The sequence below is a fragment of the Canis lupus genome, chromosome 13 (assembly GCF_048164855.1).
Source record: "Canis lupus baileyi chromosome 13, mCanLup2.hap1, whole genome shotgun sequence".
NCBI lineage: Eukaryota > Metazoa > Chordata > Mammalia > Carnivora > Canidae > Canis > Canis lupus.
In genome coordinates this window covers 15,988,668-16,013,549 of record NC_132850.1, presented here as the reverse complement: position 1 = coordinate 16,013,549, position 24,882 = coordinate 15,988,668, and the positions used below count along the sequence as shown (strand labels likewise).

At 41.9% G+C, this 24,882-nt stretch overlaps 1 protein-coding gene across 4 annotated transcripts in view; it reads left to right on the top strand.

The window, feature by feature from the left end:
* NASP (nuclear autoantigenic sperm protein) overlaps positions 1-24,882 on the top strand; it is a 40,215-nt gene that overhangs the window by 8,353 nt on the left and 6,980 nt on the right. For 3 of the 4 annotated variants that reach the window (XM_072772383.1, XM_072772385.1, XM_072772384.1), the window contains 5 exons: positions 11,361-11,411; positions 13,526-13,636; positions 18,083-18,163; positions 19,842-19,951; positions 20,853-21,869. In XM_072772383.1, the coding sequence (XP_072628484.1) occupies positions 11,361-11,411; positions 13,526-13,636; positions 18,083-18,163; positions 19,842-19,951; positions 20,853-21,869 (1,370 nt within the window). The remainder of the gene's footprint in view (positions 1-11,360; positions 11,412-13,525; positions 13,637-18,082; positions 18,164-19,841; positions 19,952-20,852; positions 21,870-24,882) is intronic. The other variant, XM_072772386.1, reaches the window with a different exon arrangement.

Below are 24,882 nucleotides of genomic sequence, written 5' to 3'. Positions count from 1 at the left end.
GTCTCTGCCTCCCTCTCTGTGTCTCTCATGAATAATAATAATAAAAAAAAAGATTCCTGCTTGGAAACGGTGGATTGAAGGTGATAATGCAAGCACAAATAGCAAGAAGATGGCAGAATTGGCACTTGTGTTTATAGCCTGTACTCCTAGCTCTTTGTTAGCCATATTAGGAAGTTAAAAACCAGGGCTGTCAGTAATAATAACCCACTAGCAGATACTTGAAAATAATCTATTTAAGATAAAGTCTATTTCTTTTAAAGATTTATTTATTTATTTATTTATTTATTTATATTTTAAAAATTTATTTATTCATGAGAGACAGAGAGGCAGAGACCATAGGCAGAGAGAGAAGCAGGCTCCATCCTGGAAGCCTGTTGTGGGACTCAATCCCAGGACCTCGGGATTACGCCCTGAGCCAAAGGCAGACCTTTGGGAGCCACCCAAGCATCCCTAAACTTGGTATTTTAACAGTGGGAAAGTACCTGCTTTTCAAAAGAAACATGCTATGGAGAAAGCTTTTTTTTTTTTTTTTTTTTTTAATGGTTAAAAATTTTTATTTAAATTCAATAACATAAAATGCATTATTGGTTTCAGAGGTAAACGTGATTGATTCATCAGTCTCATACAATACCCAGTGCTCATTAAATCATGTGTCCTCCTTTTTTTTAAATTTTTTTTTTTTTTTAAGATTTTATTTATTTATTCATGATAGACACAGAGACACAGGCAGAAGCAGGCTCCATGCAGGGAGCCTGACGTGGGACTCGATCCTGGGACTCCAGGATCAGGCCCTGGGCTGAAGGCAGCACTAAACCGCTGGCCCACCAGGGCTGCCCATCATGTGTCCTCCTTAAGGTCCATCACCCAGTTACTCCATCCCCTCATCCCTGCCCTCCAGCGACCCTCAGTTTATTTACTGTGATTAAGAATCTTATGGTTTGTTTCCCTTTCTGATTGTCTTTTTTTTCCCCCTTTTTTTCCTCTCTGTTCCTGTTTTGTTTCTTAAATTCCATATATGAGTGAGATCATAGAATTGTCTTTCTCTGATGGACTTATTTCAGTTGGCATAATATCCTCTAGTTCTGTCCTTATTGCAAATGGTAAGATATCTTTCTTTCCTTTTTTTTTTTTAAATTGCATTTCCTTTTTTTTTTTTTTTTTTTTAATTTCTATTTATGATAGTCACACAGAGAGAGAGAGGCAGAGACACAGGAGGAGGGAGCAGCAGGCTCCATGCACCGGGAGCCCGATGTGGGATTCGATCCCGGGTCTCCAGGATTACGCCCTGGGCCAAAGGCAGGCGCCAAACCGCTGCGCCTCCCAGGGATCCCTCTTTTTTTTGTTTTTTTTTTTTTTTTTTTTGATGGCTGAGTAGTATCCGTGTGTGTGTGTGTGTGTTGACCACATCGTCTTTATCCATTTGTCCATGGACATCTGGGCTCTTTCCATAGTTTGGCTATTGTGGACTTTGCTGCTATAAACATTGGGGTACAGGTCCCCTTTCAAATCACTACATTGTATATTTGGGGTAAATAGTAACTGCAATTGCAGGGTGGTAGGGTGGCTCTATTTTCAACTTTTTGAGGAACTCTCATGCTGTTTTCCAGAGTGGCTGTGCCAGCTTGCATTCCCACCAACAGTGTAACTAGGGTTTCCCATAGGGGAAAGCTTTTTATTTTTTTTTTTTAAGATTTTATTTATTTATTCATGAGAGACACAGAGTGAGAGAGAGAGAGGCAGAGACACAGGCAGAGGGAGAAGCAGGCTCCATGCAGGGAGCCTGATGTGGGACTCATCCCAGGTCTCCAGGATCATGCCCTGGGGCGAAGGTAGGTGCCAAACCATTGAGCTACCCAGGTGTCCCACCTCTAAAATCATCTAAACACCTGTAGCTTGTTCTCTGTACTAAAAAAGAAATGTGCAGCTGTGCACCAGAATACATACAGCTAAGTTGTCATAATAGGCAAAAACTAAAAATGAGACAAATGTTCATTAAAGTTCAAAAAACCAATTAAAGGGGCATCCCAGGTGGCTCAGCGGTTTAGCGTCTCCTTCATTCAGCCCAGGGTGTGATCCTGGAGACCTGGGATCGAGTCCCTCATCAGGCTCCTTGCATGAAGCCTGTTTTTCCCTCTGCCTGTGTCTCTGCGGCGCGTGCTCACTCTCTCTCTCTCTCTCATGAATAAATAAATAAAATCCTAAAACGGAAAGTGATTAAAAAAGTAAAGAATGTTTTACATTCACCCTCATTTACCATTGTCAGTGCTTTTTTTTTTTAATTTTTATTTATTTATTTATTTATGATTGTCACACACAGAGAGAGAGAGAGAGAGAGGGGCAGAGACACAGGCAGAGGGAGAAACAGGCTCCATGCACCGGGAGCCCGACGTGGGATTCGATCCCGGGTCTCCAGGATCGGGCCCTGGGCCAAAGGCAGGCGCCACACCGCTGTGCCACCCAGGGATCCCTGTCAGTGCTTTTTATTTATGTAGATCCAAATTTCTACCTGGTGTTACTTTCTCTACCTAGACTTCCTTTATTTTATTTATTTTTTTAAAGATTTTAAAATTATTTTTTCATGAGAGACACAGAAGGAGAGAGAGGCAGGGACACAGGCAGAAGGAGAAGCAAGCTCCACGCAGGGAGCCTGACCTGGGACTGGATTCCAGGTCTCCAGGATCATGCGTGGGGCCAAATGCAGCACTAAACCGCTAAGCCACTGGGGCTGCCCTGCCTAGACTTCCTTTAATATTTTTTTTCTCATAGTTGGCTACTGGTGTAAATCCTCTCTTTTTAAAAAAAATTATTCATGAGAGACACACAGAGGCAGAGACCTGCAGAAGGAGAAGCAGGCTTCCTCTCTCTTTTTCTCTGAATAAATAAATCTTAAAAAAAAAATAAAAAAGAATAGGTTGATAGTTTCTTTCAGTATTTTATTTTATTTTTTACTTTTAAAGATTTTATTTATTCATGAGAGACAGAGAGAGAGGCAGAGAGGTAGACAGAGGGAGAAGCAGGCTCCATGCAGGGAGCTTGATATGGGACTCCATCCCAGGACTCCAGGATCACGCCCTGGGCTGTAGGCCTCGTGCTAAACAGCTGGGCCACTGGGGCTGCCCTCTTTCAGTATTTTAAAAATAATGCTTTACTATCTTCTGGCTTGCGTTTCTAACAAGTTGGCTATCATTCTTATATTTGTTATTATGACTAAGTATCTTTTTTCCTTTGCCTGATTTTATATCTTTTTTTTTAACATAAGCTCCATGCCCAACATGGGGCTTGAACTGACTATCTTGAGATTGAGAGTTGGATGCTATACTGATTGAACCAGCCAGGCACCACCCCTATGGTTTTTTATCTATCACTGGTTTTTAGCACTTGATAATTATGTGCTTTGGTGTGTTTTTTTTTTTTCGTGTTTCTTTTGCTTGGAGTTTGTTGATTTTTGGATCTGTGGATTTATGCTTATCAAAATTGGCAAGTTTTCTGCCATCTTTTATTTTTAAATATTTTATTTATTCATGAGAGACAGAGAGAGGCAGAGACACAGGTAGAGGGAGAAGCAGGCTCCACGCAGGGAGCCCGACATGGGACCCTATCCCTGGACTTCAGGATGACACCCTGGGCCAAAGGCAGGCGCTAAACCGCCGAGCCACCCAGGGAACCCTGCCATCATTTCTTTAAGTATTTTCTCCATTCCTTTATTTTTTTAATTAAAAAAAAAAAGATTTATTCATTCATTCATTCATGAGAGACACACAGAGCCAGAGACACAGGCAGAGGGAGAAGCAGGCTCCCTGTGGGGAACCTGACATGGGACTTGATCCCGGGACTCCAGGATCACTCCCTGGGCCAAAGGCAGGCACTAAACCGCTGAGCCACCCAGGGATCCCCGACCCCAGGATTTCTAAATGAGCCAAAGGCAGACGGTCAACAACTGAGCCACCCAGGCGCCCTTCCTCCATTCCTTTAAATCTTTCCTCTCCCACCCCTATCCTTTCCTCTAATCCACATTTGTTAGTCTGTTTAGTGTTTCATACTCATGAAATTATTATTACTTTTTAAAGATTTATTTATGATAGGCAGAGACACAGGAGGAGGGACAAGCAGGCTCCATGCTGGGAGCCCGACGGGGGACTCGATCCCGGGACTCCAGGATTGGGCCCTGGGCCAAAGGCAGGCGCCAAACCGCTGAGCCACCCAGGGATCCCGAAATTATTTTTTTTAATTAAAATTAAAATTAAAATTTATTTATTCATCAGAGGCAGAGACCTAGGCAGAGGTGAAGCAGGCTCCCTGTGGGAAGCGTGATATGTGGGACTTAATCCCAGGATTCCGGGACCATGACCTGAGCCAAAGGCAGACGCTCAACCACTGAGCTATCCAGGTGCCCCAAACTCATGAAGTTATTATTTTTTAAGAATTTATTTATTTATTCATGAGAGACACACAGAGGCAGAGACACAGGCAGAGGGAGAAGCAGGCTCCATGCAGGGAGCCTGACATGGGACCTGATCTGGATCTCCAGGATCAGGCCCTGGGCTGAAGGCGGCACTAAACTGCTGATCCACCTGGGCTTCCCTACTCATGAAGTTCTATTAAAAAAAGTTTATTTTAGAGGGGCTGGGGGAGAGGACAGAGGGAGGAGAACTGAAAACAGACTCTGCATTGAGCATGTATGTAGCCTGTCATGGAACTCAATATCATGACCTTGAGATTATGACCAGAGCCAAAATCAAGACTCAGAACGCTTAATTGACTGAACCATCCTGGTGCCCGAAAGTTCTGTTTTTGTTTTTTAAGCCTTTGTGTTTTCGTTTTGTATAATTTTCACTGCTGTCTTTAAATTCCTAATAATAATCTTGTTTAGTCTGATCAGTGCTAATCTTATTAAGTATATTTTTGTCTCCAGAAGTGTGATTTGAGAAAAATATAATTTTTTCTTTATTATTATTATTATTATTATTATTATTTTTTAAAGATTTTATTTATTTATTCATGATAGTCACAGAGAGAGAGAGGCAGAGACACAGGCAGAGGGAGAAGCAGGCTCCATGCACCGGGAGCCCGACGTGGGATTCGATCCCGGGTCTCCAGGATCACGCCCCGGGCCAAAGGCAGGCGCCAAACCGCTGCGCCACCCAGGGATCCCAATTTTTTCTTTTTTAAATACCTATTTTTAGTCCTGCTTTCCTTACATTCTTGAAGATGTGGAATACATTAATTAATTAATTAATTAATTTATTTATTTATTTGGAATACATTTAAATAACTGCATTTATGTCCTCATCTATTTCTATCATCTGTCCTTTCTGGTCTGTTTCTATTATTACCTTTTTTTCACTATGAATTTTATTTTATTTTATTTTATTTTTTATTTTATTTTATTTTTGTTTTGTTTTATTTAATTTATTATATTTTTCACTATGAATTTTAATTCTCTGCTTCTTTGTTTGCCTGATAATTTTTTAGTTACATAACTTATTAGACATTGTGAGGTTTATTGCCGAGTGATGGTTTTTGTGTTTTGTTTTTTTAATTCCTTTGGCTATATTTTGATTTTGGGATGCAGTTACTTGGAAACAGTTCAGTCCTGTTAGGATTGCCTCTAAGTTTTTTTTTTTTTTTTTTTAATTTTTATTTATTCATGATAGGCACACAATGAGAGAGAGAGAGGCAGAGACACAGGCAGAGGGAGAAGCAGGCTCCATGCACCGGGAGCCCGACATGGTATTCGATCCCGGGTCTCCAGGATCGCGCCCTGGGCCAAAGGCAGGCGCCAAACCGCTGTGCCACCCAGGGATCCCTCCTTAGTGGATTTAAAACTCTGTTACTAAAGGGGTACTTGCCCTCTGTAGTGCAGGTCTTTGTACCCTGGCTATTGGGAATGTGAACTATTGTCAACCCTGTGTGATCTCTGAAGATTGATCTCTTTTTTGGTAACTCTTACCTAAGTTTCCTCATGGAGAAGCTGATTAGCAGTTAGCCAAAGACTGGAGAGAACCTTCTGTAGATAACTGGAGCTTGCTGTCTCAATCCTGTATATTCTAGCCACCTCGACCTCCAAACCCCAAACTCTTGTCTCAGTTCTATGAGACAGAGCTCTTTTGGGTTCTGTGCTATGGACAAAATTCTGTACACAGTAAGTTGTGCACATTTACAGGGCTTATTTCATTTATTTCCCTTCTTTCAGGTCAGTGTTCTGTGCTACTAGCAGTTCATTGTTTGAAAACTGATATTTCATGTTCTTGGCCATTTTTTAGTTGTTTGAGGTGGGAGGGTGAGTCTGGTATCTGTTAACTTCCATTACGGCTAATAGTTAAAATATAGTACTTTGACCCTCATCTATGTGGGGTATAAAACATTTTGTGTATTTTTGTTGCCAGTAGAGTGCCTCAGTATTTGTAGCATTTATATACAGCATTCCTGTGTGTGTGTGTGTGTGTGTGTGTGTGTGTGTGTTTAATGTTAGGGAGTATCTCCCTTTTTACTTTTTTAAAGATTTTATGTACTTATTCATGAGAGGCAGAGACATAGGCAGAGGGAGAAGCAGGCTCCCCACAAGGAGCCTGATGAGGGACTTGATCACCACCTGAGCCAAAGGCAGACGCTCAACCACTGAGCCACCCAGGCTTCTCTCATGTGTTTGTTTTTGTGCTCATATTCCATTCTATTTGGATATTTGTGTTACTATCACATTGGGTGATCCTAGACTGGTTTGTGATCTGTTGTTACTAGTCTACAAAGAGAGAAGTATAAAAATTTGGAGTACTATTTTATAAAAATTCATCTAATGGGGTGCCTGGCTGGCTCAGTTGGAAGAGCATGGGACTCTTGATCTTGGGGTTTTATATTTGAGCCCCATGTTGGATTTGATTCCTTAAAAAAAAAATCTAAAAAACCCAGCAAGGTGTGACTTTTTTTTTTTAAGATTTTATTTATTTATTCATGAGAGACACAGGTAGAGGGAGAAGCAGACATCTCTAGGAGTGACTGTTTAAAAAAAACAAAACACAAAACAAAATTTGTTGTACATTGGGGATCCCTGGGTGGCTCAGCGGTTTAGCGCCTGCCTTCGGGCCAGGGCGTGATACTGGAGTCTTGGGATTGAGTCCCACATCGGGCTCCTCCCTGCTTGGAGCCTGCTTCTCCCTCTGCCTGTGTCTCTGCCTCTCTTTCTTCTCTGTGTGTCTATCATGAATAAATAAAGTCTTTTGAAAAAAATAAAAATCTGGTCCTTCAACCACAGGTAATTTGAGAAGGTTTTATTAGAATCTGGCCAAAATAACCCATTAGTGAAGCTATTTGAACATAACCACCTATGACAAAATGTTTGTAGGTGAGGATCCACAGTCATCATTCCAAGATTCTGGGCAGATTATCTGCTTGCTTACCTGCAGCTAGAAGTACTGCCTTTTATTTTTTTAAAAGACACAGAGAGGCAGAGACATAGGCAGAGGGAGAAGTAGGCTCTATGCAGGGAGCCCGATGCGGGACTCCAGGATCACGCCCTGGGCTGAAGGCAGATGCTCAACTGCTGAGCTCCCTAGGTGTCCCTGAAGTGTACTGCCTTTTAAACTATTCCTCATTCCTATAGATCTAGCTATAAAGTGCTTATTTTCAACCCAGTTTTTTCCCCCATTCCTCGGGGCTTTTCATTAAACTTGTTGATCAATATAATGTTCACAGAAGGATTAGCTTTGTGCAGTGGCAGTATCGTAGCCAATGAATGAGGTATATTATATCCGAGGCAAGATTATTGCTAATTCACAGAAGGATTAGGAATTGGAAGCAAAGAGTTTGAATTCTCCTGAAAGTAACTGGCAAATTTTTAAAATTAAAATTTAAATCTTTGAAGTATGTTCTAAGACTCAGACTCCCAATATAATTCTCACCTGTTATTTATTTATTTATTTATTTATTTATTTATTTATTTATTTATTTATTTATTTTTTATTTATTTATTAAGATTTTATTTATTCATGAGAATACACAGAGAGGAGAGAGAGAAGCAGAGACACACAGGCAGAGGGAGAAGCAGGCTTCATGCAGGGAGCCTGATGTGGGACTCGATCCTGGGTCCCCAGGATCATACTCCGGGCTGAAGGCGGCGCTAAACCGCTGAGCCACCGGGGCTGCCCTCACCTGTCATTTATAATCTCTTCTGCCTTTCTCTGTGCTTCTAAATAAGCTGTCCCCTCTGCTGGTTTTGTCTTGTTTTAAGTTTTTTTTTTTTTAGTGGTCTCTACACCCAGCGTGGGGCTTGAACTCACAACCCCCAGATGAAGAGTCCCGTATTCTATTGACTGAGCCAGCCAGATGCCTCCCTGTCCCTTCTGCTTTTTTAACTGTTTGGTTGGAGACTGTCTGTCTCCAAGGCACACAGTAGGTACTAAAATTAAAATATCTATTGGATTTAAATATCTATTGAATTGAGCAAGCTATTTTTTCATTTATCTTTTTATCTGTTTAACATATTGCATATGTTACTCATCTCTTTTCATAAATTTGTTATAGCTAAACAAAGTCCAGTTTTAAAAAACTAATAGGCTACATTCTATTTGTGTTTTTAAACTTTTGGAGAGTTTTCAGTTATTGTCTACATAGGAGAGCCCTTTTATCTTCTATAGCTTCTGTTCTCATAGTTCTAGCTTTCTTGCTATATGTACTCCCAATTCTGATTTATTGCTTCTGGGTAATACTTGGTTGTAAAGTACCTAGTAGTAAGGTTGCCTCTTTTCCTACTATTCTTTTCTCCATTTCACCAGTTTTGTTTGTTTCTTTAAGTAGGCTCCATGCCGAGCATGGAGCCCAACACAGGCTTGAGCTCACAGCTCTGAGATTAAGACCTATGCTGAAATCAAGAGTAGGACACTAAACCGATTTGGCCACCCAGGTGCCCTTCTCCATTTCACCAGTTAACAGAATTCTTAGCTTTTTTTTTTGAGATCTGGCATGCTTTGGGGGGCACATTTAGAAATGATGTATGTCCTTATCTGGATATTGCCTTTGGGGTATATTTGAAAACTGATGATTAGAGCAGGTACAAATGCCAAGGATTTAAATTAATAGCAAGTGCATGGGGGTCAATCTATAGGGTTCCTACTAGTAACTTAAACAACCATGTCTTAAAACCTATCTTAAATAAAGTACAACTGTATTATGAAGAAATTGCAAATACAAGTGGATTGTAGGGATCTCTGGGTGGCGCAGCGGTTTAGCGCCTGCCTTTGGCCCAGGGCGCGATCCTGGAGACCCGGGATCGAATCCCACGTCGGGCTTCCGGTGCATGGAGCCTGCTTCTCCCTCTGCCTGTGTATCTGCCTCTCTCTCCTCTGTCTGTGTGACTATCATAAATAAATATTTAAAATAATTAAAAAAAATACAAGTGGATTGTACATTTTTCTTTCACTTTATTTACCAGTTAAAAATTTTTCTTAGGGATTGCCTGGGTGGCTCAGTGGTTAAGCGTCTGCCTTCAGCTCAGGGTGTGATCCTGGAATCCCAGAGTTGAATCCCACATCGGGCTCCCTGCATGGAACCTGCTTCTCTTCCCTCTGCCTATGTCTCTGCCTCTCTCTCTGTGTCTCTTGTGAATAAATAAATAAATAAATAAATAAATAAATAAAATCTTTAAAAAAACATTTTAGGGAGGTGTGACAGGGGGAAGGGCCGAGGCAGAGGGAGAGAGAGAATCCCAGGCAGACTCCCTGTTGAACCTAGAGCCTGACTCCGGTGATCCCATGACTCTGAGATCATGGCCCTAGCCAAAATCAAGAGTTGGATGGTCAACCAACTGAGCCACCCAAGACACTCTTATTTACCAATTTTCAAAATAATGCAGTGGTTTCCTGTCATTCTCCAAAGAAAACTAGTAAGTTGTTTTTGTTTGTATCTTTTTTTTTTTTTTTTTTAATGATAGTCACAGAGAGAGAGAGAGGCAGAGACATAGGCAGAGGGAGAAACAGGCTCCATGCACCGGGAGCCCGACGTGGGATTCGATCCCGGGTCTCCAGGATCGCGCCCTGGGCCAAAGGCAGGCGCTAAACCGCTGTGCCACCCAGGGTTCCCTTGTTTGTATCATTGAGAACTCATTGATTTAAATATTTGGAGCTTTTAATCCATTGTAGCTATTATTTTTGTTGATGCTCAGATTGACACTTTTTGACCAGTGGGATTTTATTTAGGCTGACTCTTGAGTGTACTTTTGTAATATTTTTGTACTTTATTATTATTTTTATTTTTGTACGTTATTATTACACATACCAGACTTAGAGAAAAGTTGTAAAACTTCTATAAAGAAAACTTTCATTGCTTTTCCCTGGATTCCTCATAATTTACTTTATAATTCTTTTTGCATGAATGTAAGTATATATGACGACTGGGATGCACCTTCGTTGCTTTCTGGCATGAAAGCCAAATTCACCTTTGTACTTTCTGTGCCTTGGCTTAGAATCTTTTTTTCTTTTCTCTTTTCTTTCGTTTTTCTTTCTTAGATTTTATTTATTCATGACAGAGAGAGAGAGGTAGAGACATAGGCAGAGGGAGAAGCAGGCTTCTTGAGGGGAGCCTGATATGGGACTGAATCCTGGGACACCGACCTGGGACGCCAGGAGCACACCCTGAGCTGAAGGCAGATGCTCAACTGCTGAGCCACCTGGGCATCCTGAATCTATTATTTTTCAATGGGATTTTGGTTCCTTCTAGTGAGAAATATATTTTTTGGAGTATAGTCTGAGTGTCTGGGGGTGGGGTTTTTTATTGATTTATGATAGGCACACAGTGAGAGAGAGAGAGAGGCAGAGACACAGGCAGAGGGAGAAGCAGGCTCCATGCACCGGGAGCCCGATGCGGGACTCGATCCTGGGTCCCCAGGATCGCGCCCTGGGCCAAAGGCAGGCGCTAAACCGCTGCGCCACCCAGGGATCCCCTACAAAATTTTTTAAAGATCTTTATTAAAACTTTTCAAAACTGAATATTCATGGAAACTATGGGCTTTTTTTTTTTTTAAGAACTTTATTTTTAGTGAGCAATTTAACAGAATGTGAGGTTTTTAGGAATGCATATGTTAGATTATAACATATTTCACTCTTTTCCACTTGATCCTAAACTCAAAGCTAGGATGTGACCATTTTGTTTACTGTAGTATTCTCATGCTAGCAAATAGGCATTTAACAGATATTTGAGTGAAGATTAAATTTGATTATGTAGGTGAGTAATACTTTTGAGATCTTAATATCCTATTGGGCACTTAATAAATGGTAGTTCTATTATGGCTTTATTTTTTTCTTAATTTTTTTAATTTCCAGGCTTAGAATAGCTTTCATCTTATTTTTTTTTCTCTTGATTTTTCATTACAGGGTTGAAGAAGATGCTCCTGCTCCTTCTACCTCTGCAGATAAAGTGGAGAGGTAAGATTTTTTACAGTACAGTAGATTGATGTTTGGATTATAAAGTAAGAACTATATAACTTAAGGGCAGTATTATTATTAATAGATAACAGTTGAGACTGAATATTAAGATACTTGTCTGTAGTTTATGGAGCAGGGAGCCTGATGAGGTTCACCATCCCAGGACCCTGGCATCATGACCTGAGCTGAAGGCAGGTGCTGAACTAACTGAGCCACCCAGGCACCCTGGTTTTTCATATTGAGTAAAATATCATAATTGAAAGTTACTTAGTTCTGCTCCTCATTCGTTACTTGCCTATTCTTTTTGAATATTTCTGCTGATTTAGATTTTTAAAAAATATTTATTTATTCATGTAGACATAACGAGAGAGAGAGAGAGAGAGAGAGAGAGACACACACACACACACACACACACACACACACACACACACACTCAGAGATAGAAGCAGACTCCACGCAGGGACCCCGAGGTGGGACTCGATCCTGGGACTCCAGGATCGAGCCCTGGGCCAAAGGCAGGCGCTAAACCGCTGAGCCACCCAGGGATCCCCCCCTCCCCTTTTTAAAAGATTTTATTTATTCATGAGAGAGGCAGAGACACAGGCAGAGGGGGAAGCAGGCTTCTCACAGGGAGCCCGATGTGGGACTTGATCCTGGATCCTGGGATCACGCCCTGAGCCAAAGGCAGGCGCTCGACTGCTCAGCCACCCAGGCCTCCCTGTATTTATGTTTTTTTTTTTTTTTTTTAGATTTATTTATTTATGATAGACATAGAGAGGCAGAGACACAGGAGGAGGGAGAAGCAGGCCCATGCCCGGAGTCCGAGGTGGGACTTGATCCCGGGACTGCAGGATCGTGCCGTGGGCCAAAGGCAGGCGCCAAACTGCTGAGCCACCCAGGGATCCCCTATATTTATGTATTTTTATTATTTTTTTATTTATGTATTTTTAAAATAATCTCTACACCCAGTGTTGGGCTCAAACTTATAAGCTTGAGATCAAGAGTCTCCTGTGGACAGAACTAGCTAGGTGCCCAATTTTTAGGGCTTTTAGTTGTACGTTTAGAAAGTCTGTTAATCCATTGGAGTTAATTTTTGTATGTGGTATGATAGAAGGTTGAAGTTTACTTTATTGCATATGGCTATCCAATTATTCCAGTACCATTTGTTGAGAAAGATGATTTTTTCCCCTCATTGAGTTGTCTTGGTACCTTTGTCAAAATTTCAAGTGGTGGTAGGCATGTATCTGTTTTTGTGTTCTGGTCCATTTCATCTATTTGCCCTTTTATGTCAATTCCACATTATCTTTTGCTCTGTCTACCTACATATTTTTCATTTATTTTTCTTAGAGGTAGTACAGCTTCCTGTACGAATTTAAGATTCCTTTTTTGTTTGTTGCTTAATTAGCAAATGTTTATAGTGACATACAGTATAGGCTTTGTGAGTAGATAAACCTTAAAGAGAAAGTAATCTAGGAAAGCTGTTGAGAATATTGCTTTGGGATTTCTTCCTTTCCTTTCCTTTCCTTTCCCTTTCCTTTCCCTTTCCTTTCCCTTTCCTTTCCCTTTCCTTTCCCTTTCCTTTCCCTTTCCTTTCCCCTTTCCTTTCCCTTTCCCCTTTCCCTTCCCTTTCCCCTTTCCTTTCCCTTTCCCCTTTCCTTTCCCTTTCCCCTTTCCTTTCCCTTTCCCCTTTCCTTTCCCTTTCCCCTTTCCTTTCCCCTTTCCTTTCCCCTTTCCTTTCCCCTTTCCTTTTTCCTTCCTTTCTTTCCTTTTTCCTTCCTTTCCTTCCTTTCTTTCATTTATTCACGAGAGACACATACAGAGGTAGAAACATAGCAGACCGAAAAGCAGGCTCCTTGTGAGGAGCCTGTTGTGGGACTTGATCCCGGGACTCTGGGATCCTATCCTGAGCCGAAGGCAGATGCTCAACCGCTGAGCCACCCAGGCATCCTGGGGTTTCTTTTGCTTTTATAGTGATGAATAAATGAGTTAACTAAGCTTTGCTGGAGAGGTCAAAGTTTTAAAGAAGTCAAAATGGTTTAAATGTAACAGGTATTCAACAAATGTTGTTGTTGTTTTAAGTATTTGATACTTGAAAAAATATTTTTTTCTTGCAGCCTGGATGTGGATAATGAAGCTAAGAAACTGTTGGGTTTAGGACAGAAACATCTGGTGATGGGGGATATTCCAGCAGCTGTCAATGCATTCCAGGAAGCAGCTAGTCTTTTGTAAGTATTGTGTTTTGCTATGATGTGCTATGTTGTGTTAAAAGGTTCCTTTTCCTTTTCCTTTTCCTTTTCCTTTCCGACACACAGAAGCCGAGACACAGGCAGAGGGAGAAGCAGGCTCCTCACAGGGAGCCCGATGTGAGACTTGATCCTGGACCCCGGGATCACTCCCTGAGCCAAAGGCAGACGCTCAACTGCTGAGCCACCCAAGCATCCCAATGTGTTAAAAGTTTCTTATGGGGCAGCCTGGGTGGCTCAGTGGTTTAGCACCTGCTTTTGGCCCAGGGCGTGATCCTGGAGACCCGGGATTGAGTCTCATGTCAGGCTCCCAGGATGGAGCCTGCTTCTTCTCCCTCTGCCTGTGTCTCTGCCTCTCTCTCTCTGTGTCTCTCATGAATAAATAAATAAATAAAATCTTAAAAAAAAAAGTTTCTTATGGGGCTGGGAAGGGAGAGGAGTTTTAAAAGACTGGATATTTTTCACGTACAAGTTTATTCCTGTAACTAATGATAAGACTTACATATCACTGAGCAAATCTCACTCAGTCTTTGCTTTTACTGAGTAAGGTAGTTTGTTTTCCAAGGACTTTTTATAGTCCTTTTAGTAGGCTCTATGCCCAGTGCAGAGCACAGTGCAGGGCTCAAACTTAAAAGTGAGATCAAGAGCTGAGCCCAAATCAATAGTCTGATGCTCAACTGACTGAGCTACTCAGGTTCCCCTGTTCTGGGACTTACTTTTAAAACTTGAAGTTCTTGGGGGATCCCTGGGTGGCTCAGTGGTTTAATGCTGCCTTCGGCCCGGGGTGTGATCCTGGAGTCCCGGGATCAAGTCCCACGTCGGGCTCCCTGCATGGAGCCTGCTTCTCCCTCTGCCTCTCTCTGTGTCTCTCATGAATAAATAAATAAAATCTTAAAAAAAACAAAAACAAAAACTTGAAGTTCTCTTTCTGGGGAATCTCCTGAAAGTACCAAGCAGGCCACAATGATCCGTTACCCTACCACTAATGCTGATGTTAGTACAGCATTTTTCAGATTGTTAGCATCTTTGTTCTCTGTTGCAGTTGTTTGGAAGTTGTCATCTACCACTAGGTGGCCATATATATCTATATCGTGAGGAAACATGTTAGCATTAGTCCCTCAAATGTGATTTAACCAAAGACTTTATTAATGTATCTCTGGAGCTGAGAGAAAAAGTAAGAGTTAAGTCTTCAAACAATAGGTTTTCAGCCTATGATGGTTTTAGTTAGTTTCTTCTGAGATCCTGTTAACAGTAGGAGTTGAAGTTAACCATGATCCCTAATGAGTTAATGTTATATACAGTTGAATTGAAGAAATCTTCTCATAAGAAATGCTTATAATAAAACTAGATTTCAGGTTCACTATGATTAAAAGCCTCTGGCTTCTTCATACCTTCTTAGGGTTCTGTCTGTCCATTCTTGTCCCAACCCTACTCCCTCTCCCTACACCTAGAACAGAATTGTTCTTGGATGTGTCTGCATCAATCTCTTGTCATAATTCCTGACCTCTGGTCTAAGTTTGTCATCACTTGGGCCAGAAGACCTGGGGCTCATACCCCGTGGTATGTTATGAATAGGGTGTAAATTTTATTGGATGCTAATAAGTATTTAGGTATTTTTTTAATAAAAACATATGGTTTATCTTACAGTGTAAACTGCCAAAATCATAAGTTTCTAAGAATAAACACAAATAAACCTACTTCTTAGCTTATTTTCTTACCAGATATCTAGAGATCAGCATTTTCACTATCTTGCCTTTAAGGATATTTAGGGGGGAAATTTGAGGTGCACTATTCTAATCTAGTAGATTACACTTAAACATGACCCTCATAATACTTTGCGCTTAGTTTGTCTAGTTATACTCACCAAACCTTAATGGCTGTTAGCTGGCCTGACTTTGGATGACTTCTGCGAGTCTTTCACTCCATGAGTCACTTTCATCTCTTTCTACATAGAGTAGAAAACTTTCTCCTTCCTACTTAGCACACTTGTGATTGTTTTCCCTTTCCCTCTTCCCTCTTCTCTGTCTCTCATGAGTGAATAAATGAAATCTTTATTTATTTTTTTTTTTTAAGATTTTATTTATTCAGGAGCCAGAGAGGTAGAGACACAGGCAGAGGGAGAAGCAGGCTCCATGCAGGGAGCCCGACGTGGGACTTGATCCGGGTCTCCAGGATCACACCGCGGGCTGCAGGCGGCGCTAAACCGCTGCGCCACCGGGGTTGCCCATGAAATCTTTCAAAAAATAAAAATAAATACTATTATAGGCAATTATTCAATTTTTAGAGTAGATCTTTAAGCAGTTTGTAAAATACTTCTTTTTTTTTTTATAGATGTGTAAAGGCATATGAAATGTAAGGTTTATTTTTTTTTAATATATTTTTTTAAATTTTTATTTATTTATGATAGTCCCAGAGAGAGAGAGAGAGAGAGGCAGAGACACAGGCAGAGGGAGAAGCAGGCTCCATGCACCGGGAGCCTGATGTGGGATTCGATCCCGGGTCTCCAGGATCACACCCTGGGCCAACGGCAGGCGCCAAACCGCTGAGCCACACAGGGATCCCGAAATGTAAGGTTTATATAGCTAAAGTTTAGAGGTGAGGGGATGCCTGGGCGGCTCAGCAGTTGAGCGCCTGCCTTCGGCTCAGGGTGTGATCATGGAGTCCCCGGATCGAGTCCCACATCGGGCTTCCTGCATGGAGCTTGCATCAACCTCTGCCTGTTTGTATGCCCCTCTTTCTGTGTCTCTCAGGAATAAATAAATAAAATCTTTAAAAAAAAAAGTTTAGAGGTGGGATTTGAACCCAGGTAGTCCGACTCCAGGGAATAAGCTGTTACCTCTATAACATATCTTTCTACATACTTTATTCATTTTTAAAAACATATTTTATTTATTCATGAGAGAGAGAGAGAGGCAGAGACACAAGCAGAGGGAGATGCAGGCTCGATGCAGGGATCCCGATGTGGACTCCATCCCGGGATTCCAGGATCACGCCCTGAGCTGAAGGCAGATGCTCAAACCGCTGAGCCACCCAGGCATCTCTACTTTGATTCATTCTTCAGGTCTCAGCCAAAGGTCCCGTTACTGTTCTGGGCTGACATTCATCTTACAGGAGGAAAAACACCTGTTAATGTAGTTTGGCTTTTTTTTTTTTTTTTTTTTAATTATTTATTTATGATAGTCACACAGAGAGAGAGAGAGAGAGAGAGAGAGAGGCAGAGACACAGGCAGAGGGAGAAGCAGGCTCCATGCACCGGGAGCCCGACGTGGGATTCGATCCCGGGTCTCCAGGATCGTGCCCTGGGTCAAAGGCAGGGGCTAAACCGCTGCGCCACCCAGGGATCCCTGTAGTTTGGCTCTTAGATTATATACTATAACTGTAGCAAATTGATGTCACTTGGAACATACATATATATAGAGAAAGACCAGGCAGTATATTAACTTTCTACATTGTGTGTGTGTCTATGTGTGCATGCACGAGCACACTTTTTTTTTTTTAAGATTTTATTTGTTTATTCATGAGAGAGAGAGAGAAGGAGGGAGGGAGGCAGAGATACAGGCAGACAGAGGGAGAAGCAGCCTCCATGCAGGGAGAGAGAGAGAGGAGAGAGAAGAGAGAGAGAGAGAGGCAGAGATACAGGGAGAGGGAGAAGCAGGCTCCACTCAGGGAGCCTGACATGGGACTCAATCCCGGGTCTCCAGGATCAGGCCCGCGGCCGAAGGTGGTGCTAAACCACTGAGCCACCTGGGCTGCCCCCCGCCCTTTTTATAAAGTAAGCTTCAGGGGATCCCTGGGTGGCTCAGCGGTTTAGCGTCTGCCTTTGGCCCAGGGTGCGATCCTGGAGTCCTGGGATCGAGTTCCGCGTCGGGCTCCTGCATGGAGCCTGATTCTCCCTCTGCCTGTGTCTCTGCCTCTTTCTCTCTCTGTCTCTCTCTCTCTCATGAATAAATAAAATCTTAAAAAAAAAAAAAAGCTTCATGCCCAGCATGGAGCCCACAGTGGGGCTTTGTTTGTTTTTAAAGATTTTATTTAGAAAGACAGCATGATCTGGAGGAAAGGCAGAGGGAGAGGAACAAGCAGATTCCCCACAGAGTGCAGAGCCTCACTCACACAGGGCTCAATCTGAGGACCCTGAGATCATGATCTGAGCCAGTCAGAAACTTAACCAGCTGAGTCACCTAGGCACCCCCCAGCATGGGGCTTTGAACTCAAAACCTTGAAATCAAGAGTAGACCTTTAATTGAACGGCCCAGGCACCCCATACATTTTTAAAGTCCCTTTGTCCTTAAATTGAAAGCAAGAGAAGGGGGAAGTATTAGTTTCCTAGAAGGATGTGTCCCTGAAGAAATGTTATTTTATAATTTAAAGAACTAGAAATATTTCAGGTTAGATGTTAATTTAGATCTTTCATGTTTATTCTCTTTGTAGAGGTAAGAAGTATGGAGAGACAGCTAATGAGTGTGGAGAAGCCTTCTTTTTCTATGGGAAATCCCTTCTGGAGTTGGCAAGGTATGTCTTTCAAGCTGCACTGTTTTTATTTTTTAAGATTTATTTGAGAGAGAGCAAGTGCGGGATTTGGGGTGGCAAGGGAGAGGGTGAATCCTTAGACAGATTCCCTGCTGAGGGGGGGAGCCCAACGTGGGGCTCCCATCTGACAAACCTGAGATCATAACTGAGCCAAAAGCAGAGTCTGAGGTGCCCCTCAAACTGCAATTTTTTTTTTAAGATTTTATTTATTTATTCATGAGAGACACAGAGAGAGAGAGAGAGAGGCAGAGACATAGGCAGAGGGAGAAGCAGGCTTCACACAGGGAGCCTTATGTGGGACTCCATCCTTGCATTCTGTCACCACGCCCTGAGCCAAAGGCAGACGCCTAACTGCTGAGTCACCCAGGAGTCCCTCAGACTGCAGTGTTTAAGTAGGGTATTTTGAATCGCATTAATGGTCTGTTTAAAAACTTAAGTTTCGTTTTTTGCCAAGATTATTTACTACCTTCGCAACTTTATATGAGCTGGTTTCACTAAGGGGGTTTAGAAGGAATGCAAAATATTGATGGAAGTTTTGGAAGGCACTTGATGCAGAGTAAACTTATGCTTGGGTTTTGACTTTTAGGGTCTTTTGAAGCAGAGATCTTTCTATTAGAGGATGGTCAATAATTTATTAAGGTCCAATATAGAGCGAGAATTTTTTTTTTTTAATTTTTATTTATTTATGATAGTCCCACACAGAGAGAGAGAGAGGCAGAGACATAAACAGAGGGAGAAGCAGGCTCCATGCACCGGGAGCCTGATGTGGGATTCGATCCCGGGTCTCCAGGATCGCGCCCTGGGCCAAAGGCAGGCGCCAAACTGCTGCGCCACCCAGGGATCCCCTAGAGCGAGAATTTTCAAAAGCACTCTCAGAACAGTCATCCTCAACAAGGACTGAATGAAGGACAATTTGGAAACACTACCGTATGAAAATGTTTAGTAAATAAAACAGGTAGTCTTAACTATTGGAAAGTTGTGTATTTTTCACTGGAGTTTATTAACCAAAATAAAATCTATTGAGGGTACACAAACTAGCAAATATTTTATGCCTCATTTAATCCAGTTCTGGTAAGTTTTTTAATTTTGTAGGTCATTTTGATGATTTGTCAGGAAAGTCTTGCCAGAATGTTTTTAAGCCAACTAGAGGAATACGGGGTAGATACAAGGTTTGAGAAATATGGCCCTATGGTAAAGTGAATATAAATTGATCTTTTTTAAAAAATATTTTATTTATTCATGAGAGACAGAGACGCAGAGAAACAGACAGAGGGAGAAGCAGGCTCCATGCAGGGAGCTGAATGCGGGACTCGATCCTGGGACTCCAGTCCAAAGGCAGGCGCTAAACCGCTGAGCCACCCAGGGATCCCTAAATTGATCTTTTTTTTTTTTTTTTTTAAATTGATCTTTTGATAAGAGTCATTGGTGCTTTTTAGGCAGGTGGATGAGGGGTGTGCTTTTTTTTTTTCTGAGTGCTTTTATGGCCTTAATTTATATTAGTTTTGCTCACTGCTTTTCTTCAATGAATACTTAAAAGTTTATATTCTCTGCACTTGATTGTTTTACTGTTGCTTTTATAATATAGCACTACAGTTTCTGTTGTAGAAAAACCGTTAGGTTCTAACTATCATACCTTTGGTGCTTTGTCCTTTTGTTCTAGAATGGAGAATGGTGTGTTGGGAAATGCCCTAGAAGGTGTGCATGTGGAAGAGGAGGAAGGAGAAAAAACAGAAGATGAATCTCTGGTAGAAAATAATGATAACATAGATGGTACGTGGAGTTGCGTGTGACGTTCAGGAGATGCGACGTTTATTTCTTGTGTACAAGTGATGGGAGTAGGTCTCTCCCTGTCCTGGATGGTTTCTCCTAAGTTGCATTGGGTCGTACCTGCATCTGGTGGAGACTACAGTGTGGAGATAGCCAATTACTGAAATTGACAGCAGGCTTTTGTAAAAGGAAAACTTAATTTCCCCAATAAATGTGGTCATTTAAATTGACATTTTAAATATATAGCAACTTTAAATGTTTTTCTAATGCAAATATTTAAAAGTCTGCGCAGCTCAGTTATTTTATTTTAATTTTTTAAAAGATTTTATTTATTTATTCATGATAGACATAGAGAGAGAGATAGAGAGGCAGAGACACAGGCAGAGGGAGAAGCAGGCTCCATGCAGGGAGCCCAACGCGGGACTCGATCCCGGGTCCTCAGGATCGCGCCCTGGGCCAAAGGCAGGCGCCAAACTGCTGAGCCTCCCAGGGATCCCCAGCTCAGTTATTTTAATAGCAGTACTTCTGGAGTATTTTTACATTTTTGTCTAAGAAAAGTAACTTCTTAGTGGAGTATGGCTACTAGAGTTTTACATATTAGTTGGAGGTTTATAATGTTTAGAGGAGAGCATAAAGCTTGGCATCTCTTAACCTAACTGATAATCAAAATGCTCAAGTAAAAATAATATTTAAGGAGCTTGGGTTTCTTTTGCAATAAGTTGCTCTGCTATCTGGGACTATTCCCTTTGCTTTTCTCAAGGGGGCAGATAATTTTTTAGGCCATCTGCTAAAATTTAAGCCAGGCTGTTTGAGGGTTTAAAGGGAATGTATTTTTAGTTTCCATTTATGCCTTTATCACTAAATTCGAAGACATGTTTATGCTTCATGTTCTTTAACCATGTAGAGGAAGCAAGGGAAGAGTTGAGAGAACAGGTTTATGACGCCATGGGAGAAAAAGAAGAAGCAAAAAAACCAGAAGACCAGTCTCTGGTAAAGCCTGAAATTGATAAAGAGCAGGAAAATGAAATGGAGAAGGGTGGAAGAGAAGACATGGATATAAGTGAGCCTACAGAGGAACTACAGGAAAAAGTTGAGTCCACTCCAGATCAGTTAACTGAAACCACTGAGGCAAAAGAAATAGCAGCACCAGAAGGACTGAATGAAGCCAAGGTCGCTTCTGGGAAGCCAGAACAGGAAGCCCCAGATGCTGAGGAAGGAAAATCAGTTTGTGGAACTGACGTGCAAGATGAATGCAGAGAAAAAGGTCAGGAGAAGCAGGGAGAAGTAATTGTGAGCATAGAGGAGAAGCCAAAAGAAGCTTCAGGAGAGCAACCTGTTACAACTCTTGAAAAGCAGGATACTGCAGTGGAGGCAGAAGCAGAGCCTATAGATTCAGCAGTCAAGCCAGTGGCTGGGGGTGGGAATGAGCCAAAGGAACAGGTAGCAGCTGCCTCTGAAAATGAGCCAGGAAGGGCTGTTCTTGAGCAGCTGGTAGGGCAAGAAATGCCTCCTGCTGAAGAGTCACCAAAGGTGACAATAGAGCTTGCAGAGGCCTCAGCTGCAGAAGCTGGGTCAGAAGTCTCTGAGAAGCCTGGACAGGAGGCCACAGTTCTCCCTAAGGATGGTATAGTCAATGGATTGTCAGCTGCAGGAGATCAGACTCCTGTTGAACAACAGACTAATGTAGAAGAACTGACAGAAACAAAAGATGGCTCAGGACTAGAGGAGGAGGTCAGGGCAGAGTTGGTTCCTAGCCAGGAGGAGGAAACTAAGCTGTCCATAGAAGAGTCTGAGGCAGCTGGAGATGGGGTTGAGACCAAGGTAGCCCGGGGGGCTCCTGAGAAATCGCCTGAAGACAAAGTTAAGATAGCTGCTAATGAAGAAACACGAGAAAGAGAAGAACAGATGAAAGAGGGTGAAGGTAACCGGGATATGCAAGAGCTGCAGTGGGTGGAGTACATTCTGGATTTGACTCACTAATCATGGGTAAAAGTCAGCCTTCCATTCAGGATTTTCCGTCTGCCTTTGGATTAGAAAAGGGCTAAATGAAAATGGGGATAGCTTAAGAAGATTGTGATAAGTTGAGCAAGTCAAAATGCAAGTCTTCAGCAGGCTTATAAACTAACACTTTTACTAACTGCAAAATAGGCCTTCTCTGTGATTTCTGAGACTTGGCTAGCTATCAGTAACTTGTACATACTAGCCAATAAAGGTGGATGGGGGCTGGTGGAGTAGGTAGGGAAATAGTGGGCTAGGCTGGCAGAGAATGCTGAATGGATGTTCACTTGCATGCCTCTGGATTATTTAATTTACTGTTCACATGGTTCCTATTCTCCACTTTAGGAAGCAGGATTAGAGCAGTAGAATCCAGTGAATTGGTACACTTAAGCAGGCATGCCATTTAAATGAAGGCAGTTAACCACAGTGAAAGAATTCTGGTGACTCTCTTTTACTTTTAGTCTTCAGGAAGTGTTCAGAGGCTTATTTGCATTAGTTTTAAATTAGCCTCCTCCAAAAGATAACAAAAAAATTAACATTTAGCCCTCTTGCTGCTTTCCCCCTCATTTCATGCTTGCTTTGGCTGCTAAACTGAAGTTTTTATTACTTAGAACATAAACTGTGGGATGCTTTGTGTAGTATTACTGGTTTAATTTTGATTCAATTCCATCAAGATGTATAAGTCTCTAGCATTTACATAATTGGCACGTCTGACTTGAGTGGTACTATCATTTGAGGATTCTACTGTCTGTAAGGCTTATCTAACGTTGATATTAATAACTACAGGTATATTCCAGTTAATAGTTATTAGTTCATATAACTGACAGACTACTTTAAGAGTTCTCATCAGTTTTAGATTTTCAAAGACCCACTATCAGTATTTGCAGCTCATTCTGGTAAACTACATTCTACCTATGTGCAGGTCCTTGCACTCCAGCCAGCACAGGCATGGTTAACCAGGAGTGAATTGGCTAAATGATAGCGCCACTGGGCTGCTTATTGGGTTTTAGGAGTTCTTTATGGAAAAAAACTGAATGCCTCAATTTTAAAAAGCTACCGTGTCTTAATCTTTAATGATAGTGATCAAAGACAGAAGATCTGCTGGCTCTGTTAATTTGGACTTTGAATAATAAAGTATAGTATAGTAGAGAGGTCCTGCTTCTCCAGTTCAAAAACTATTCAGTTGGATTATAAGTAACATTGTTAGAGTTCCCTCACATTCATTATTATTATTATTTTTAAAGATTTTATTTATTCATGAGAGACACACAGAGGCAGAGACACAGGCACAGGGAGAAGCGGGCTCCATGCCAGGAGCTCCATGTGGGACTCGATTCTGGAGCTCCAGGACCACGCCCTGAGCCAAAGGCAGACGCTCAACCGCTGAGCCACCCAGGCGTCCCAATTATTTTTGATTCCAAAAAAATACTATGCAGTAGGTAGTACTCCTCTGGGGAGATCATGAAGAAATTGAGACTTAGGGCTTATGTTACTTGTTTAGGGTCAAACACTAAGTCATAGAACTAGAATCAGACCCTAGATCTGACATGAATGTATATTCTTCTCAAGCCTACCTCACAGTGAGGAAGGTGACTTTAATCTGGTCACTCTTTTTATTTATTTATTTTTTAAAGATTTATATATTTGAGAGAGTGAGCAAGTGAAGCAGGGAGAGAGAAACTTTAGCAGATTCTATGTTCAGCACAGAGCCTGATTGGGGGCTTGATCTCACAACCCTGCAATTGACCTGAGCCAAAAACCAAGAGTCCTTTATTTTTTTTATTATTATTTTTTTTTAAGATTTTATTCATCTATTCATAGAGATACACACACATAGAGAGGCAGAGACACAGGCAGAGGGAGAAGCAGGGTCCATGCAGAGAGCCTGACATGGGACTCGATCCCGGGTCTCCAGGATCACACCCTGGGCTGCAGGCAGCGCCAAACCGCTGCGCCACTGGGGCTGTCCCCAAGAGTCCTTTATTTTATTTATTTATTTATTTTTTTAATTTTTATTTATTTATGATAGTCACAGAGAGAGAGAGAGAGAGGCAGAGACATACGCAGAGGGAGAAGCAGGCTCCATGCACCTGGAGCCCGACGTGGGATTCGATCCCAGGTCTCCAGGATCGCGCCCTGGGCCAAAGGCAGGCGCTAAACCACTGTTGCGCCACCCAGGGATCCCAAGAGTCCTTTAAACATCTGGTCACCAACATGCCTCTCTGGTCACTTTTTTTTTTTTTAAGATTTTATTTATTTGACAGAATGAGTGACAGCACAAGCTGGGGGAGCTATAGGCAGAGGGAGAAGGGAGAAGCAGACTTCCCACAGCTGGGAGCCCAGTGTGGGCCTTGATCACAGGACTTTTTTTTAAGATTTTATTCATTTATTCATAGAGACAGAGAGAGAGAGAGGCAGAGACACAGGCAGAGGGAGAAGCAGGCATCATACAGAGCCTGATGTGGGACTCGATCCAGGGTCTCCAGGATCACGCCCTGGGCTGCAGGTGGCACTAAACTGCTGCGCCACTGGGGCTGCCCGATCTCAGGACTCTTGAGCTGAAGGCAGATGCTTAACTGGCTGAGCCACCCAGGCATCTCCTTCCTCTTTTTTTTTTTTTTTTTTTTTTAAGATTTTAAGTGATCTCTGTACTTAATGTGGGGCTCAAACCCACAACCCTGAGATCAAGAGTCCAGTGCTCTATTGACTGAGCTAGCCAGGCACCCCATAGGTTTTCTCTTAAAATCCCATTTTCTACCACCTCTCAGGCTGTCCATATCCCTAATAAAGATAGTTGCTCTGTTCTTTTCTAAGTCTCATGCTAGATATGATTGGTAAGTGAACAAAGCCTAAAAATTATTTTTTTCTTTTCTTTTTTTTTTTTTTTATTTATTTTTTTATTTATTTACGATAGTCCCAGAGAGAGAGAGAGAGAG